This window comes from Cololabis saira, chromosome 6 (genome assembly GCF_033807715.1).
Source record: "Cololabis saira isolate AMF1-May2022 chromosome 6, fColSai1.1, whole genome shotgun sequence".
Classification (NCBI taxonomy): Eukaryota; Metazoa; Chordata; class Actinopteri; order Beloniformes; family Belonidae; genus Cololabis; species Cololabis saira.
The window spans coordinates 12791084-12808865 of record NC_084592.1 but is presented as its reverse complement, the minus strand read 5'-3'; the positions used below and the strand labels follow the sequence as shown (position 1 = coordinate 12808865).

Genomic DNA, 17782 nt, shown 5'->3' with positions numbered 1-17782 from the left:
TGAAATTGGTAACTGTATCTCAGACCAAATTGCTATGACTTGCAGGGTTCCCCAGGGATTAATCCTGGGACCCCTGTTGTTCATTGTGTACATGCTTCCATTAGGCCAGCTAATTAACAGCTATAATGTGTCCCATCACAACTTTAGAAATGACGCTTAAACCTGTGTCACCGATAGCAGGAGAACATGGGCCTCTAGATTAATTGTGTGACTGCATCAAACAGATTCAAAGTTTCAAAGATTTTTATTTGTCACATGCTCAGAAGATGGGCATTGAAATGCAGTGAACTGACCACAGGCCATGTGGAAATGTACACACCAACACAAAAAGCAATATATAAAATAGTAATATAATAAAATAAGACAAAAAAAAGTTCAAAATTATTGAAAGCATTTGAGGAAGGTGTATATACTTAAATGGGAAAAGATATGTTCAGTCTGCAATGTGTGAAAAGGTGCTTGTGCAAGTTCACCATTTCTGGGGTGTGGTTAAGATTCTTGAGTCTCTCTGTGTGCACCTTGATGAGGTTCAGGCATCAGCCAGAGTGTAACCACACAAACAGTTTGTGGCTGGGGTGGTGAGGTTCATTCATAATAATTTTTGCTCTGGCCGCGCTCCTCCTGGTGTAGGTGTCCTAGAGCAGTGCTTCTCAATCCTTGCCCTCGTGGGCCTCTGTCCTGCATGTTTTAGATGTGATGAGGCATTCCAGGCCCCTGCGGGGACACGCCGCCGCCTTGCGGATGGCTCCTGAACTCATGTCCCCCTCAGGACATTGACATGCAATCTGACAAGTTCCTGAGGACCCCTGCCGGGGCGACGACTTGCCGGCAGCGCATTGTCTATTCAGTGCCTCTAGACATTGTCACTCCAGTTCCTGCGTCTTGCATCCCTGCTGAGACCGGCACCGGGGGAGTGGTCGGATTTCCAGCCCCCCGCAGAGACAAAACCATATATGGATTTCCTGACGAAAGATCACACCTTTTACTGTCTCTCACTGACTCGTTCATTCCTGTTGTTTGTTCTTGTATAAAAAGCTTGTTACAAAATCACTCGGTGTCAGCATTTCAACCAGACCCCTGGTCTGTGTCGACGTTGCTCACCGCCGGCTGAATAAACTCATAAAACCACAAAGCGGACTTCTGAACTGGTTTGATAAATTCCTCAACAGATGTTACCCTGCTTCAGCACACCGTGATAAAAGTACCTGTGTTATTGACAGAGTTGTGCAGACCTTGGTGACAAGCTAATGAGGACCTTTAATTAGAATCAGGTGTGTTGGTGCAGGGAAACATCTAAAACATGCAGGACAGGGGCCCACGAGGACCAGGATTGAGAAGCACTGTCCTAGAGGGTGTTGTACCCATGGTATGCTCTGCTGACGTCTGCACCCTCTGCAGGGCCCTCTTGTCATGAGCAGTGCTGTTCCCATACAATTGGGTCATGTTACCCGTCAGCACATTCTCCACCACTCCAAAATAAAGTCCTCATGATTTCTAAGGAGACTGAATTTTCTTAGCTGTCTCAGGTGTTACAGGTGCTGTCTGGCCTCCTTCACCTGATTGTTTATGTGTGTTGACCATGTCAGATCCTCAGAAATGTGCACTCCCATGTATCTGAAGCTGCTCATCCTCTCTACTGGTGTCCCGATTATCTTCAGCGTGGTGTATGTTCTCTCCTGCTCCCAGATGAATGTCTTGCAACAGGCCATGACCAACCATGGGCTATCTGGAAAACCCTAAACCGTTTGCGGGTCGGCGAAGGACGCTGCAAGGCATCCATGATAAAATGGAAACATTCTCTGATGCATGCATGTGTGGGGAACCACAAACAATGGACCACATCAAGAGATGTACAGTATATCTGCTCCACAATGTACTGGAGATGACCTGGCTGAACCCAACGCCGCTGCACTCGCCTGCGCCACCCATTGGAAGGACATGATATAGAGGACGGCCAGACACGAAGAAGAAGAAGTGGTAGCATGGAATGACAGAGTGACAAGTGACTCTGGATGTCTCTTATCGTCCCTGGTTACCGTTACCAGCATCCTCGTTATATCAGGCTGTCCCAAACCCTCCAGAGCAGCGGTCAGACAGACCCAGCCAGTGGAGGGCGGGCAGGAAGGGAGACACGGCTACCAGGCCCCATCCACCCAGGTCACATCACTTCCAAATGTATTCATTGATAAATGGTCCCCCCCACATGTTGTAGTATTTCTGCATCGATTGCTACAATGGTTTGTGTCACAGTCTGGTTTAAGTTCCTGTTTTATTTTGAAACCCGTGTCTTTGTGTTTCAGTTCTGTTTTGACCTTCCTGTTTCCCATCTGCCCTGATCAACTGCACTTGTATCTCGTTAACCCCTCTGTGCATATCTGGTCTTGTCATGGTTTGATACTTCCTGTTTTATTTTGAAGTCCGTGTGTTTGAGTTATGGTTTGACTTTCCTGTTTCCCATCGGCCCTGAATCGTCTGCACCTGTGTCTCATTAACCCTTGTGTATATCTGGTCTTGTCTTCCCCTTGCTCCTTGCTGGTCCGTACTGTTTCCTCCCTCCATGTTTTCCACTTCAGGTTTTGGTAGTTTTACATTGTCACGTTCATGTTCTGGTTTTGTGTCCTGCTCGGCAGCGCTTTGAATTTGTTTTTGACGAATAAATCACTACTTTTTGGAACTCCTGCCTCCTGGTCTCTCTCGCATTTGGGTCCTCATATACCATTTCGTGACAGAACGGACCATCCAGCATGGACCCAGCAGGAGAACGTTTTGCCTTTTGGCAATACATCTACCGGGAGGCAGAACTCCCAATTCCTGGTTGGCAGGAGGTAGAGGAAGAGGAGTCCCACTTTTGGGGAACACGCCTGGCTCGAGGCGGGACCAGGTGTTTTTAGCCCCAGGTGAAACAATGGTGGCGGCAGCCCCAGCCTGTTCCCGAGGTGGTACCGGACCCACCTGTCACTGTTCCCGAGTTGGTCCGGGACCCACCCGTCGCTGTTCCCGAGGTGGTCCTGTAGTGGTCCCAGACACACTTCAGCTGACACCCAGGCCCCTGCCAAGGACCCGGTGTCCCCCGAAGCCGGCCCCTCTGATTCTGTCTGCCCCGAATCTGGCCCCTCGGATTCTGTCTGCCCCGAAGCCGCCCCCCCCCCCCCCCCCCCCAGACTTGGTCCGCCCTCTTCCTAGAAACTGCCCAGTCACGAGAAAGCCCGACTGCCCAGTCCCGAGAACGCCCATCTGCTCAGTCCCGAGAGTGTCCCTCTGACCCATCTGCTCAGTCCCGAGAATGGCCCTCTGACCTGTCTCGCGGATCTGCCCGGCCCCGAGGACAGCCCCCTGAACTGTCTCGCCGGTCTACCCGGCTTAGTGCCCAGGCCCCCTGAGCTCTGACTATGTGTTGGGTCCTCATATACCATTTTGTGACAGGTCTTGTCTTTCCCTTGCTCCCTGCTGGTCAGTACTGTTTGATTCCTCCGTGTGTCCTGTCAGGATTTTCTTCTGCTCTCATGTTTGTTTGGTTAACCCTGCTGATCAGTTTGAGTCTTATGGTTTTGATAGTTCCTGTTTTATTTTGAAGCCTGTGTCTTTGTGTTTGAGTTCTGTCTTGACTTCCCTGTGTCCCATCTGCCCTGATTGTCCGCTCCTGTGTCTCGTTAACCATTCTGGGTTTATCTGGTTTTGTTTTTCCCTTGCTCCATGCTGATCCATACTGTTTCCTTCCTCCATGTTTCAGGTCTGGTTTTTATTCTGCTCTCGTGTTTGTTTGTTTTACACTGCTCAGCAGCGCTTTTTGTTTGCTTATGATAATAAATCACCCTTTTGGAAGTCTTGCCTCCTGCTCTCCTGCGTCTGGGTCCTAACAAACCAATTCCTGACATTGAGGATGGTAAGGACTGGTCATAGCACCATGAATTACAAAAAAGATTTTATACTTCTTTCAGAAATTATGAAATAAAGTTGGTACCTTGGTCAATGATTTCTTTTGGGATCCCAACTCTGAAGAACAGCCAAATGAGACAGTTATTAATCTGACAAACTTTTATTTTTCTCAAAGGAAAGGCTTCAGGGTACCTTGTAGCATAATCACAAACTACAAGGATATATCTGTGACCTGCAACACTCTAATGGGCCAACAATGTCCATGGCAATACAGGAGAAAGGTATATTTATTAATTAGGAGAGCTCTATCTCTTTTCCTGCCTGGAGATGTTAACTGGCACTGTGGACAAGCTTGACAATATTTAATTGCATCTGCATACTGATGAGGCCAACAAAACTGGGAAACCATTCTAGAAAATGTTTTAGTCCAGCCTAAATGTCCTGCCCAAGGAACAGAATGGCTCTGTTTCAAAATCGTGGGCCTCAAACTCAGAGGAACATCAAGCTGATCACCAATTTGACTATGGCAATAAAGCATGTTTCTTGTGATCACTGTTGGGCCACAGCCCTGTATTGAACATGGGAAGACATTATTTGAATTCTGAGGCCTAGCTCTGACACCCAACTCTGAGCTCAGCCTCAATTTCTTAACGTTGACCGCATGGTATAAAACAAAGGAACCTCCAAAATGACCCAGCAAAAGACCTAGCAAGCTTTGCATTTACGGCCCTTGGGATAAGGAATAGCTTCCTTATTAGGCATGAACCCCAAATCGCAGGAGGGGCCGCTGCCGATTTATGGCAGCGCAGGCCTGGCCATAAAGAGCAGGCTCCCCCTTCCTTGCTCTCCTTCTCCCAAGATCTCTTCTCCCTCAGCCCCATCCATTGTCCCTTGGAGTTGTCTGGTACCTATGAAGAAGGCCACAGCTCCTATTTTAGCATTAAGAGCTACTAGCTATGAGCCGGCCTTCTCCATAATCGTGCCTGAAGAAGCGTCTGGTAGTCTTGAAATGGCAACCATAGTCTGGAGTGCTGCAACGAGTGACCCGCAAACGTTCCGAGCCCCAGATGAGCCGAACGAGGGACCCTTGCATCCACAGACATGAACGCCTTTTGGACAGACATGGAGCTGAAGGATGTCCAGCTGCAGTGCGCATGCGGCACCCCTCATCCAAACGGAGACGAGGATAGCAGGAGAGAGAGAACTGCTCTTCACCATGGTGACGGAGCATAACCATCCAGCTGTTCACCAAGGAACGCTGACCGGCCAGACCAAACCACCTTTTTCTTCACTTACAAAGATCCACGTAAGAGGCTGTTTTGTGTCTGGGCAGAGAAACATAGTTAACACATTCAACTAGTAAGTAGTGAGCCAGACTACTGATCCCGTGACAACTGTGTTTATTAGCTTAAGTGTGTTTGTTAATTTTATTGTTTGTCTGCTGTTGCATCCACTTTGCTGGAGAAAACAAAGCCCTTCCTCATTTCCCAGTTGAATGACCAGAGCGCACATGTGAAGTTGTGAAGTGAATGTGTACTAGGCCATCTACTGGCCAGAGGAAATTAAACTGGAAAAAATATTGCAATGTCATTAGTGGTCTGTAGATATATATTTTGAACGCTGTACTGCAGCGGTCACCAACCCTGCTCCCCAAGATCTACTGTCCCGCATGTTTTAGATGCTACCCTGCTTCAGCATACCATGATACAAGGAGCTGTGTCAACAACAGAACTGTCAGGACCTGGATAACAAGCTAATGAGGACCGGTATTTAGAATCAGGTTTGCTGAGGCCGGGAAACATCTAAAACATGCAGGTGTGAGTGTGTCTGTTGTATATGTATGTGGTCCTGCGATAGACTGGCAACTTGTCCAGGGTGAACCCCTGCCTCTTGCCTGTATTTAGCTGGGATAGGCTCCAGCAGACCCCCGTGACCCAGCAAAGGACAAAGCGGGTATAGAAAATAGATGGATGGATGAATTTCTGATGGCTCCACAGTGATGCATTCACAGTCTACCCCCCAGCTGCTCGCCAAAACAGCATCTTGTCATGTACATGTACTCCTTGACGAAGACAGACCCCGAGAGCAGGATGTACCAACAGGTAGCGATGCTGTCTGGGTAAAACAGGATGTGGTTAGCCTCATGTCCCTCATACCTGGCAGAGGTACACATCTGTTTAATGATAATCTAGCCCAGGTACAACAGCAACAGAAGCAGAGGTATGACCGAGCCTCACAAAGGAGAGTTTTTCAGGAAGGTCAGAAAAGTCCTGTTGTTGCTACCCACTACTGAAAGCAGTCTTCCTGCCAAGTGGCAGGGGCCATATAAGATCATTGGAAAGACCGGCGCTGTCACATATGAACTTTTGTTGCCAGATCGTCAGAAAAAACATCAAGTCTTCCATGTAAATCTTTTAAAAGAATGGATTAGCCAAGCACAGCAGGGTATATGTTGCTGGACGCACTCTATTGAAGATGAGGAAGAAGTTCAGGAGCAGTTCTTCCCATCTTCAGCTGAGGTTTCAGTTTACCAAGACATCAGTCATTTATCACAAGACAAGCATTTTGAATTGCAAAGACTTATGATAAAATAACTCTAGTGTGAAACCAGCTCGCACACACCTTATTGAACATCACATAACCCTGCGTTCTCCACTGCAGACACCAATCAGGGACACAAAATGTTGCATTCCAGCTAAGCTTTTGTCTGGTTTGAAGTAGAGGAGATGTTGTGTTCTGGAATCGTTAAACCTTCTCATAATGAGTGGTGCAGTCCTGTGGTGTTGGTGCCAAAAAAATTGATGATTCAAACCTGAGATTCTGTGTCAACCTTTAAAAACTTAACACAGTGTCATCATTTGATCCTATCCAATGCCAAGGGTTGATGAGTTGATTGACTGCTTGGGAAATGACAATTTCCTCATGAACCTTGACTTTTGCAAAGGGTATTGGCAAGTACCTTTAAAATTAAATTCATCCATCCATCCATCGTCCGCCGCTTATCCGTTCCTGGGTCGCGGGGGCAGCAGCCTCAGCAGAGATGCCCAGACTTCCCTCACCCCAGACACTTCCTCCAGCTCCTCCGAGGGGAGTCCGAGGCGTTCCCAGGCCAGCCGAGAGACATAGTCTCTCCAGTGTGTCCTGGGTCTTCCCCGGGGTCTCCTCCCGGTGGGACATGCCTGGTACACCTCCCTAGAGAGGCGTCCAGGAGGCATCCGATACAGATGCCCAAGCCACCTCGGCTGACTCCTCTCAATGTGAAGGATTAGCGGCTCGACTCCGAGCTCCTCCCGGGTGATCGAACTCCTCACCCTATCTCTAAGGGAGCGTCCATCCACCCTGCGGAGGAAACTCATCTCAGCCGCTTGTATCCGCGATATTGTCCTTTTGGTCACTACCCAAAGTTCATGACCATAGGTGAGGGTAGGTGCGTAGATTGACCGGTAAATCGAGAGCTTCGCCTTTCGACTCAGCTCCTTCTTCACCACGACGGTCCGGTACATCGACCGCATAACTGCTGACACTGCACCGATCCGTCTGTCAATCTCACGCTCCATCGTTCCCTCACTCGTGAACAAGATCCCGAGATACTTGAACTCCTCCACCTGAGGCAGGACTTCTCCACCCGCCCGGACAAGGCACACCACCAGGGGCGTTTCTTGGGACTGAGAACATTGGGGGCTGAGCCCAGACCCTTATAGGGAAGCCTATGGGATCTACCTGGGGAAAAAAGCTCAATGCTTTCTTGAGCCTTATTGCGTCTTGTCTACAGCCAAACACTGCCAAAATGTACCAGAATGAAACATATTATATTGATAGAAACAGGATGATTCACTTATAGATAACACAGGAATTAAAGCAAAAGAGGTTGCCAGCTTTCAGAAATAGAAATAAAGGACGCCCCGATTTCAGCAGCGCAGGAGCCAAAAAAAAGCCCCAAAACTGCATAAAAATGTGTTTATTTTATATGAAAAAACGTGTTCTTTAATAGCATTGAACTTGCATGACTGTACAGACAGCCACCCATATAGCAGCTGAAATAGCCTCCTATGCTCTGTATGTCCACATCAGCCAAGGTGTAGAATATTGCTTCAGGTGAAGAATATAGGGTAAAAGTTAACTTATTTCAATAATTCAACTATAATATGGTGTATGGAGTTTTACCAAAACTACAAGATTTTAAACCTTCGAAATGTGTAAAGAACCTGGGTGTTATTTTTGACTCTGAGCTCACTTTTATTCCACACATAAAGAATATTACGAAGATAGGTTTATACCATCTTAAGAATATAGCCAGAGTCCGCCCGTTTCTCTCTCAGGCCAGCACGGAGGTGCTGATGCATGCTTTTATCTCATGTCGTTTAGATTATTGTAATGCCCAGGGGCCTCATTTAAAAAGGAGTGCGTAGGAGTCATACTAAAAGTGCACGTACGCTCAAAAGCCGAAAATGCCGGGCGCAAAAAAATATCCGGATCTATAAAACCGCGTGCACGCAGACTTCCACGTAAGGTTCTCTTTATAAATCACAGTCCAGCTGGAAGGCTGCGCACGGGAATCCGCCTGGTATCCCGCCCTCAACACGCCCACTTTCTACCGAAAATGGAATCATTTTGCATATGAATGAGCCTGCTGAGCATGCGCAGTGGCTTCCTGCAACCTGTTTGGCTTCAGAATGAATGAATGAACGTGTCGAGCCACCGTGCCACTGAATTTCACTGAGATCTGAGATCTAGATGTTGTTGATGAGGAGGAGGACAGGAAAACCACATTATTTTGTGGTCACAGTAAAAGTAGAAAAATAAATAGTATAAAATAAAGCGAGTGAGTGGCAGCACGCCGTTGCTGCGCGGAACGCCGTGAGTTCCCCGGTGCAACAGGGGGACACACGTCCCCCCGTCTTTTCAAAATCATGTTTTTTTCCCCTTACTTTTTATAGTTTAAAAACTAACGGTAGGCTCAGCCTTAAATTGCAAATTATCAAGACACTGTATGAAAGCGATACGAGAACGGCCCCGCAGCCCCCGCTTCACCCCCCCCCCCCCCCCCCCCCCCCCCCTCCTCCTCTCCCGTCTCCCCTCAGAGCTGCTCAGGGCGGGTTTATGGTTCTGCGTCACCAACGCAGAGCCTACGGCGTAGGTGCGCGTCGCCGCGTACCCTACGCCGTAGGCTCTGCGTCGTTTTAACGCGGGGCCATAATTTAGGCACCATACACCCGCACGTAAAGGTTTCACGCGCCCGTAAAACTCATATATATGAAAACAAATCTGAGTCCCTTTAGGGAAGAAATGCGGGGCTCCGTGGGGCTCCCTAAACGCAGCCCCTCATTTGTTCTGTCCTAAAGCGGTGAAGGAGGTTCCCGGCGTGTCCTGCACCGCGGCTGCAGCTCCAGCAGCACCAGAGTCCTGACTGACTGAGCTTCACACACAGAGGAACACGATCAGCGCTATATTATTTTATTTTATTATTTTATTATTTTAAGTCTGATATATTTTGTGATATGTGATGACATTATTAAGAGTATGATATGAATCTGGTTTCATTTCACCACCTCAAACCCTGCGTCGCCAGTTCCCCGTGTCTTAAGTAAATTCTTACGGGAGGGTCCTAGTTGCCGTAAAGATAAGCAGATTTTTCGGTTAGTTTTTTCTTTTTAGATCCGAGGATTTGCGTAGAAGGCGGCTTCCGCAACTTTCAGGCGCTTTTTCTGCGCAAGCAAGCTTTATAGATGAGGCCCCTGCTCTCTGGTCTTCCTAAAAAGAGTATTAAGAACCTACAACTATTACAGAATTCAGCCGCTCGCGTGCTGACGAGGACCAGAGGGCGGGAGCACATTACACCTGTTTTAAAATCGCTGCATTGGCTCCCCGTCCGCTTCAGGATTGATTTTAAGGTTCTTTTACTGGTTTTTAAATGTCTTAACGGTCTTGGGCCATCTTATTTATCTGATCTGCTTTTACCATATCAACCCTCACGGACCCTGAGGTCCTCTGGCACCGGCCTTTTAACCATTCCCCGAACCGCGACCAAAACCCACGGTGAGGCTGCATTCAGCCATTATGGCCCTTATTTATGGAACAGCCTGCCAGAGAACCTCAGGACCGCAGAGAACGTTGATACTTTTAAAAGGAGGCTCAAGACACACCTTTTTAGCTTGGCTTTTATCTGATCTCTTTTTTTTTTTTTTTTTTTTTTTTTTATAAACCTTTAATCCATTTGAGTGACTTTGTATTTTATGTTATTTATTATTCATCTTAAGTTTTGTATAGATTTTTCTAAAATTTTACACTTTTTAGGCATTTTTTACTTTCTTTTAATCTTTTAGTTTTTAGCTCCAGTGTTTCCTCAGGGGGGTCGTCCACACTGGGAGGTGTGCCTGCTCCGCCCATGGGGGTGTCGTCATGGGGGTCCCTCAGGCCTGGGTAGCTGGGGGAGGGACTCCACCTTCTGTGTGGGGTCTGTCCTGGTCTGTCCGGGTTGGGGGGGTCTCTGTGGCGATGCTCCTTGTGGTCGTGGCCGGTGGAGCCTCTCGGTGTGGACGGCCACCCATAGGTAGTGTTTTCCTCACCTGGATCGTTAGTGCTAAGCCATGTCACCAGTCCACTTATTGTGTGTGTGTGTGTGTGTGTGTGTGTGGGCGTGTGAGTGTATGCACATGTGTATGAGTGTGAGTGAGGGTGTGTGTATGCGTGGGGGGTGGGGTCGTATGGGATGTTTTACATTGTACTTTTGATTGTTATTTTATCTCTGTATGTAAAGCACCATGAGTTGCACTTACACTGCATGAGTTGGTGCTATATAAATAAATAAAGTTTAAGTTTAAGTTTAAGTTTAAAAGTTAACTTATTTCAATAATTCAACTAGAATATGGTGTAAAAGTTAATTTATTTCAATAATTCAACTAGAATTTGGTGTAAAAGTTAACTTATTTCAAAAATTCAACTAGAATATGATGTAAAAGTTAAATTATGTCAATAATCCAACTAGAATTTGGTGTAAAAGTAAACTTATTTCAATAATTCAACTAGAATATGATATAAAAGTTAATTTATTTCAATAATTCAACTAGAATTTGGTGTAAAAGTTAACTTATTTCAATAATCAACTAGAATATGATGTAAAAGTTAATTTATTTCAATAATTCAACTGGAATATGGTGTAAAAGTTAATTTATTTCAATAATTCAACTTAAAAGGTGAAACTAATATATTACCTAGTCTTATTACATGCAAAGCAAGATATGTTGAACCTTTGTTATAATTTTGATGATGGAATTTTTTAATTATTGATTTCATAAAATATTCTCTAATATATTTTTTATTTGGGGTTTTCATAAACTGTGAGCCATAATCAGAGAGCAGTGTCTTGCTGGTGCAGCAAACTGCTGGACGCAGATGCGTGACGGACACTGGCTGATTTATGGCTCTGCGTTGCACCAAAGCAGAGCTTATGGCATATAGTAAGCGGGGACGCGAACGTACCTTGCGCGTCGCCGCGTACCCTACGCCGTCGATTTAACGCGGAACCATAAATCAGGCTTAACGCGGGCGAATTTGTCAGTTTTCTTTTCGTCTTTTCAACTGAGCACGCAAACACAAACTGAGGATGCAATGCTTGCTTATGCACCATCGTAGAACCGGGCCTGGCATAATATATGTCCGTATTGGTTCAATACGGAACTTTTAATTCCCAATTCCAAACCCCTACCTGGAGGTGAAGCCCGAGTCCTCCCCGCTGTCTGGCACACATAAAGATCTGGGCACAGACGCAGCAGGTCCTGTTGTCCCGCCACAAACATTTTGCTGGCCTTAACGTTTCCTGTGGTTTATTTTGTTCATTATTGTTAAATTTAGTGTTGATGTGTGTGTGTGTGACAGACGTGTGTATGGGGGGTTAATGAAAATACGGGACAAATCGCGTCCCGTATTAGTTCAATACGGACGCAATCCATCTCTCTGATTGGTCTTGGTGTCTCGACGTCATCCCCTGTTGCATTCACTGATAATGGATAAAGAACTACAACTTCTTTAGTGACTCGTAATGTATAGTTATGATTTTTTTTCTTCTGAAGTTGAATTATCCGGGGCTAAAGAAAAAACGTCCGTGGCTGAAGCCCCGGATGCCCAGGCCAGGCGACGCCACTGCACGCCACCCTTTCCCGGTGGAGAACCATGGCCTCGGTCTTGGAGGTGCCGATTCTCATCCCTGCCATGTCGCACTCGGCCGCAAACCGCCCCAGCAAATGCTGAAGGTCCCGGTCCGATGAAGCCAACAGGACAACGTCATCCGCAAAAAGCAGAGATGAAATCCTGTGGTTCCCAAACCGGATACCCTCCGGCCCCTGGCTGTGCCTAGAAATCCTGTCCATAATGAACAGGACCGGTGACAAAGGGTAGCCCTGCCAGAGTCCAACATGCATCGGGAACAAGTCTGACTTACTGCTGGCAATGCGAACCAGACTCCTGCTCCGATCATACAGAGACCGGACAGCCCTTAATAGAGGGCCCCCGACTCAGCCACCAGGCGCTCGCCAGCGAGCTCCAACCCCAGGCCTGGCTCCAGGGCGGGGCCCCGGTGACGCCGATCCGGGCGACGTTACGGTCCTTGCTTTTCTTCTTCTCATGGTAGGCTTTGTGAACCGCTCTTAGTCTGGCCCGTCACCTAGGACCTGTTTGCCATGGGAGATCCTACCAGGGGCGTAAGTGCCCCCGACAACATAGCTCCTAGGATCACTCGGGCACACAAACCCCTCCACAACAGTAAGGTGGTGGTTCAAGGAGGGGCAATTAAATTCAATGCAATTTTATTTGTATAGCGTCTAATACAACAAAAGTTGTCTCTAGGCGCTTTCCAGAGACCCAGAACATGACCCCCGAGCAATTATTACATAAACAATGGCAGGTAAAAACTCCCCTAGTGGGAGAAAAGCCTTAAGCCAAACAGTGTCAAAGAAAAACTCACATTTAGGAGGAGGAGCAGGCTCATAAGAGGGGACCCAAGAGAAAAAAAGGTACTTGACCATTGAGAAGGGAGCACTAGCTATTAAATGGGCTTTGGACACTTGCCAATGAGTTTGTTCTTCAAACTGGTCATCATGCTCTACAATGGATTCAGAACATGAAATACACAAATACAAGAATTACTAGATGGTATTTATCTCTCCAGCCATTTCATTTTCAGGTTCAGTATAAGCCAGGACACAAGAATGTCATTGCAGATTTTTTGTCCCGTGACTCGGGGGAGTAACGGTGTTTTTTCTGTTTTCTCACCTGTTTGTTTCTGTCCCACACTGATACTCCTCCCCATGTTTCGTTGTCTAAGCCTGTAATGCAGAATGGCATTGGTTGAGTCAGTTTGTTTGTAAAGGGGAGGGTGCAACTGATTGGGAACCTGAGGAGGGTGTGTTCTATTCTCCCCTTTGTAAAATGTTTAAACAGTTCATGACTGCAATTACTCACTGCCAGAGAACTGTTGAGCTGGTAGCTGATGATGACTTTGTCTGTTTATCCTCTGAAGTTTCTTCCTCTCCTCACATACCAGAGGCATTCAGAGACGTGCCCCCCAACCTGTGGGCTCGGTCCAAATATGATGCTGACAAACCTGTTGAATGGAGATTTGTAAAGGACTTACAGGCTGTAAACAAAGCCGTTGTTCCCCTTTCACCCACTGTGTCGAATCCTCACACCACCATGTCACAAATCCCACCTGGTGCTACTTATTTCACTGTTGTGGATTTGTCAAATGCATTTTTCTTTGTCCCAGTTCATCCAGACAGTCAGTTTTGGTTTGCATTTGAACTCAATAGCAAGCCTTACACTTTTACATGGCTGTGTCAAGGTTATTGCGAGTGCCCCACCATTTACAATGCAGCTCTCCGAGACTCTCTGACTGATTTGATTCTGTCCCCAGGGACAGTATTGTTGCAGTTTGTGCATGACCTCTTAAATTGTGATCCCTCTGCTGGACAGTATGAATGACACGGTCCGGTTGCTCACTCATCTGCAAGACAAGGGTCACAAGGCCAGTTTGTCCAGTTGCAATTTTTGAAAACTGAAGTAATATTTTGGGCCATGTCATTTCCCACTGCACTCGCTGCCTGTCAGACACACGTGTTCAGGCAATTCAAAATATTCCAAAACCTCAAACCAAGAAACAACTGATGTCATTTTTCGGGATGACCAGTTATTGTTGTAATTTCATCCCAAATTACTCCACAGTGTCTGGTCTAATTCATGGCCGTTCTCTAACTGCTCATGATAAGGTTTCCTGGATAGCTGAGGCAGAAGATGATTTTATGTCCTTGAAGCAGGCCATTCTGTCAGCCCCTGCTCTGGCCTTGCCAGACTCTACAAAGCCGTTGTGCAAATGGTTGGTAAAAAAAAACTAGTTTTATGTCACATGTTCTCTTGCAGCACCACGATAACAGGCTGTGACCTGTTGCATATTATTCTTCTTAGCTGGATCCTGTGGCTTCAGGAGTTCGTGGTTGTGTTCGAGCTGTTTCTGCTGCTTAAAAAAAGGCAGTTTTGGCCTCTAGGGACATAGTGGGCTACTCTTCCTTGACTGTTGGTTCCTCATTCTGGGTCCATCATTCTGCTGGAACAAAAGACATCTCATCTGTTTGCAGTCAGATGGCTGAGATACGCCTCTGTTGTTTTGATATGCCTATTGTTACTGGTCAGAGATCTAACATTCCTAATCCAGCCACCCTCCTCCATACTGAGGAAGATGGTGTGCCCCAATTTTATGTTTTCAGATTCACATCATGTTTTTTCAGTTTCAGAACCTTTTTTTTTCCTGAAAGTAAAGCTATTCCAGCAAGAAGACCATCGCTTTTGTTTAAGAGGGAGAGCAGAAATCATTATCTGCAGCCTTCCTCGACTCTGTAAGGGACTGACAGCTTGGTGGACCTTGGTGGTGGCTGCGGAGCAGCTGAAGTTCTCAAGCCACATTACAGCCACCACCCTGTGATGATTGTCCACCAAACAGGCTATGCTGCTGGAGTTGATAATCTCATGGGAAGACTGCTTGGAGTAAGCCCCTGAAAAGAAGATCATTACGTATGTGGAACTGATGAGTGATTGCCAGCGGGGTGGATGAAGAGCATGGTGTGGAAAGTTGGGTGTAAGGGATCTATGGCCCTCTCCCTGTTTAGAGCATTCACCATTATAGACTTTGAGGCAGGGTTATAATAGTTTTGAATTTTTCATTTTAGTTTAGTTTAATTTCGTTTTGACTTTTTCTCCTTCAATTAATTTAGTTTTAATTCGTTTTTAGTGTGGGTTTGCTAGTTTTTATTAGTTTTTATATTTTCAAAAATGCTTAGTTTTAGTTTAGTTTTTATTAGTTTTAGTTTTAGTTTTTTTTTTTTTTTACCTTGTCTGCACACATATTATTGATTGATACCATGACGGTAGAAACCAAAAGTGTATATATGTGCATTATTACTATATGTAATATATACATATATATACGCACACATATGCGTACACATACATAAATATACACATACAAACCCAGTGTTTTTTTTTTTTTTTTTTTTTTTTTTTTTTTTTTTTTGGGGGGGAGGGGGTGGGGGGGGGTGGTGACGACATCCACTGCCAATCCAGGAAGCAGGAACACACGGAGACACACGTCAAGCACTGGAAATCTGCAACAAAAAAACCACAAACAAAGCACGAAACCGGCACGGAGCCATCCAAAACACGAACAGCAATCGACCTAAATCTTGAGATCTGATCGCAGTCTGAGCTAAGCTATCGCTACCGCTACCTAAACCCAAAAACTAGAGACCCAGCATGCAGGTGAACAAGCCAGTGTGTATGTCTATGTGTGTGTGTGTGTATGTATATGATCATGCATGTGTGTGTGTGTGTGTGTGTGTGTGTGTGTGTGTGTGTGTGTGTATGCATGTGACTAAATGACTATATGTGTGTGTGTGTGTGTGTGTGTGTGTGTGTGTGTGTGAGTGTGTGTGTGTGTGTGTGTGTGTGTGTGTGTGTAATAAACCAAACAAAGCTCCACCTGAAGTGTATCTATAGTGGGGGAGGGGGGGGGAGCAACCCCGCCACCCGTGAGACCAGAGGCCGACAAGGAAGAGCCCGGACAGTTAGTTTTAGTTTTGACGTCACGGACCGTGAGGCGTTAAGGTGCCGTAGCTGCCAGTTGGAGATAAACGGCCAGAGCGGAATAAATTGATCATACCAAGAGGCTTATATTGAAAGGGACGAAAACGGAGGAAATTATATCTATAATTTCAGTTAGTTTTCTAAACACGCAATATAGTTTCAGTTAGTTATCGTTTTTGTCTTTTAATTTTTCGTTTTTATTTAGTTCAGTTAACAAAATTGTTTTTTCAATTTTAGTTTTCGTTATTTCGTTTGTTTTCGTGAACGATAATAACTCTGCTTTGAGGGAGACCTCAACACATGAATTTATTATTATCTTAGAAAATTGAATGTGAGTGTCAGTATGCCTGGTTGTCTGCCTGTATATGTGACCCTGCGATAGACTGGTGACCTGTCCAGGGTGAACCCCTGCCTCCTGGCTGTAATGAGTTGGGATAGGCTCCAGCAGACCCCCGTGACCCTGCAAAGGATAAAATGGGTATAGAAAATGAATGGATGGATGGAGTTATATTGAAACCTACCAAGTGAGACAATTGTATGTGTGAAAATACTGCGGATGACAAGAAAAAAAAAAGACACTTTCAAGTCTCAAGTCTCCAGGCTTTAATTAACGTGTTGTCATGTTAGTTGTAAACAGCTTAATGATGTCCGTGGAGGAGGAGCAAGTCCAATAAAAACCTTCTCACACACTCATTGTGTGAGAAACAATAGCTCCCACAGTACGTTTATTTGTTGCGTGAACCTTTTTGAGACATTGTTACTCAAGATTTAGTTTTTATGGATCAAGTAAATGATAAACTCAATATAACATTTATCACTTTTGCTGGTCATGTAGAGCTGCAAACTTACAGATTCCTTTATTTTACAATCATGTTTATTGTTTATATTCTAGTAATTGTTTGTAATTCCACCATCTTGTTCATGGTGTGGATTGAAAAAAGCCTTCATGAGCCTATGTACATCTTCATTGCGGCGTTGCTCCTCAACTCTCTTTTTTTCAGCACTAATATATACCCAAAACTGTTGATTGACTTTTTATCTGACAGGCAGATGGCATCTCTTTTCCAGTGCTATATTCAGAGTTTTATTTATTACTCTCTATGTGGCTCGGAATTTTTACTGTTGTGTGTCATGGCCTATGACAGATATGTGTCTATATGTAAGCCTCTGCAGTATCCAACTATCATGACTAAGACAACTATCAGAGTTTTGCTGGGTTTTGCATGGTTTGTGCCGGCTTGTCAGCTCGTACCCTCACTTTTTCTGAGCAGTAGCATGGAAGTCTGCAATTTGACATTGGAAGGTATTTATTGTAATAATTCAATTTCCCAAATTTATTGCGTCAGCTCTAGTGCTGCATATCTGATATATGGTGTGTTTATAATACTTAATACAATAATTATCCCTATAATTTTCATAATTTTTACGTACATAAAAATACTTATAGTAGCCTATCAAAGCAGCACAAATGTGAGGAGAAAAGCTGTGCAGACATGTTCACCTCACCTGCTGGTCCTCATCAGTTTTTCATGTTTGTCCACTTATGATGTGGTCATAGCTCGACTGAAAATTGATTTGCATAAAACGACACGTTTTATATTGACTTTACAAATAGTTTTGTATCATCCTCTTTTTAATCCCATTGTGTATGGCCTAAAGATGAAAAAGATCTCCCACCACCTCAAGAGGTTTTTCTTTCGAGGCAAACTCAGTGTCAAAGCTGATGTCTAAACAGGTATTTCCTCTGTGATAAAACATAAATGTCTTATTTGTCAATAGT

At 45.3% G+C, this 17782-nt stretch overlaps 2 protein-coding genes across 2 annotated transcripts in view; both read left to right on the top strand.

Annotated features, from left to right (window-relative positions):
- itgav (integrin, alpha V) overlaps nt 1-17782 on the top strand; it is a 563305-nt gene that overhangs the window by 426103 nt on the left and 119420 nt on the right. The window lies entirely within an intron of this gene.
- On the top strand, nt 16780-17733 carry LOC133445554 (olfactory receptor 6N2-like). Its single transcript, XM_061722880.1, has one exon. It carries the CDS (start codon nt 16780-16782, stop codon nt 17731-17733), a length of 954 nt encoding a protein of 317 aa, XP_061578864.1.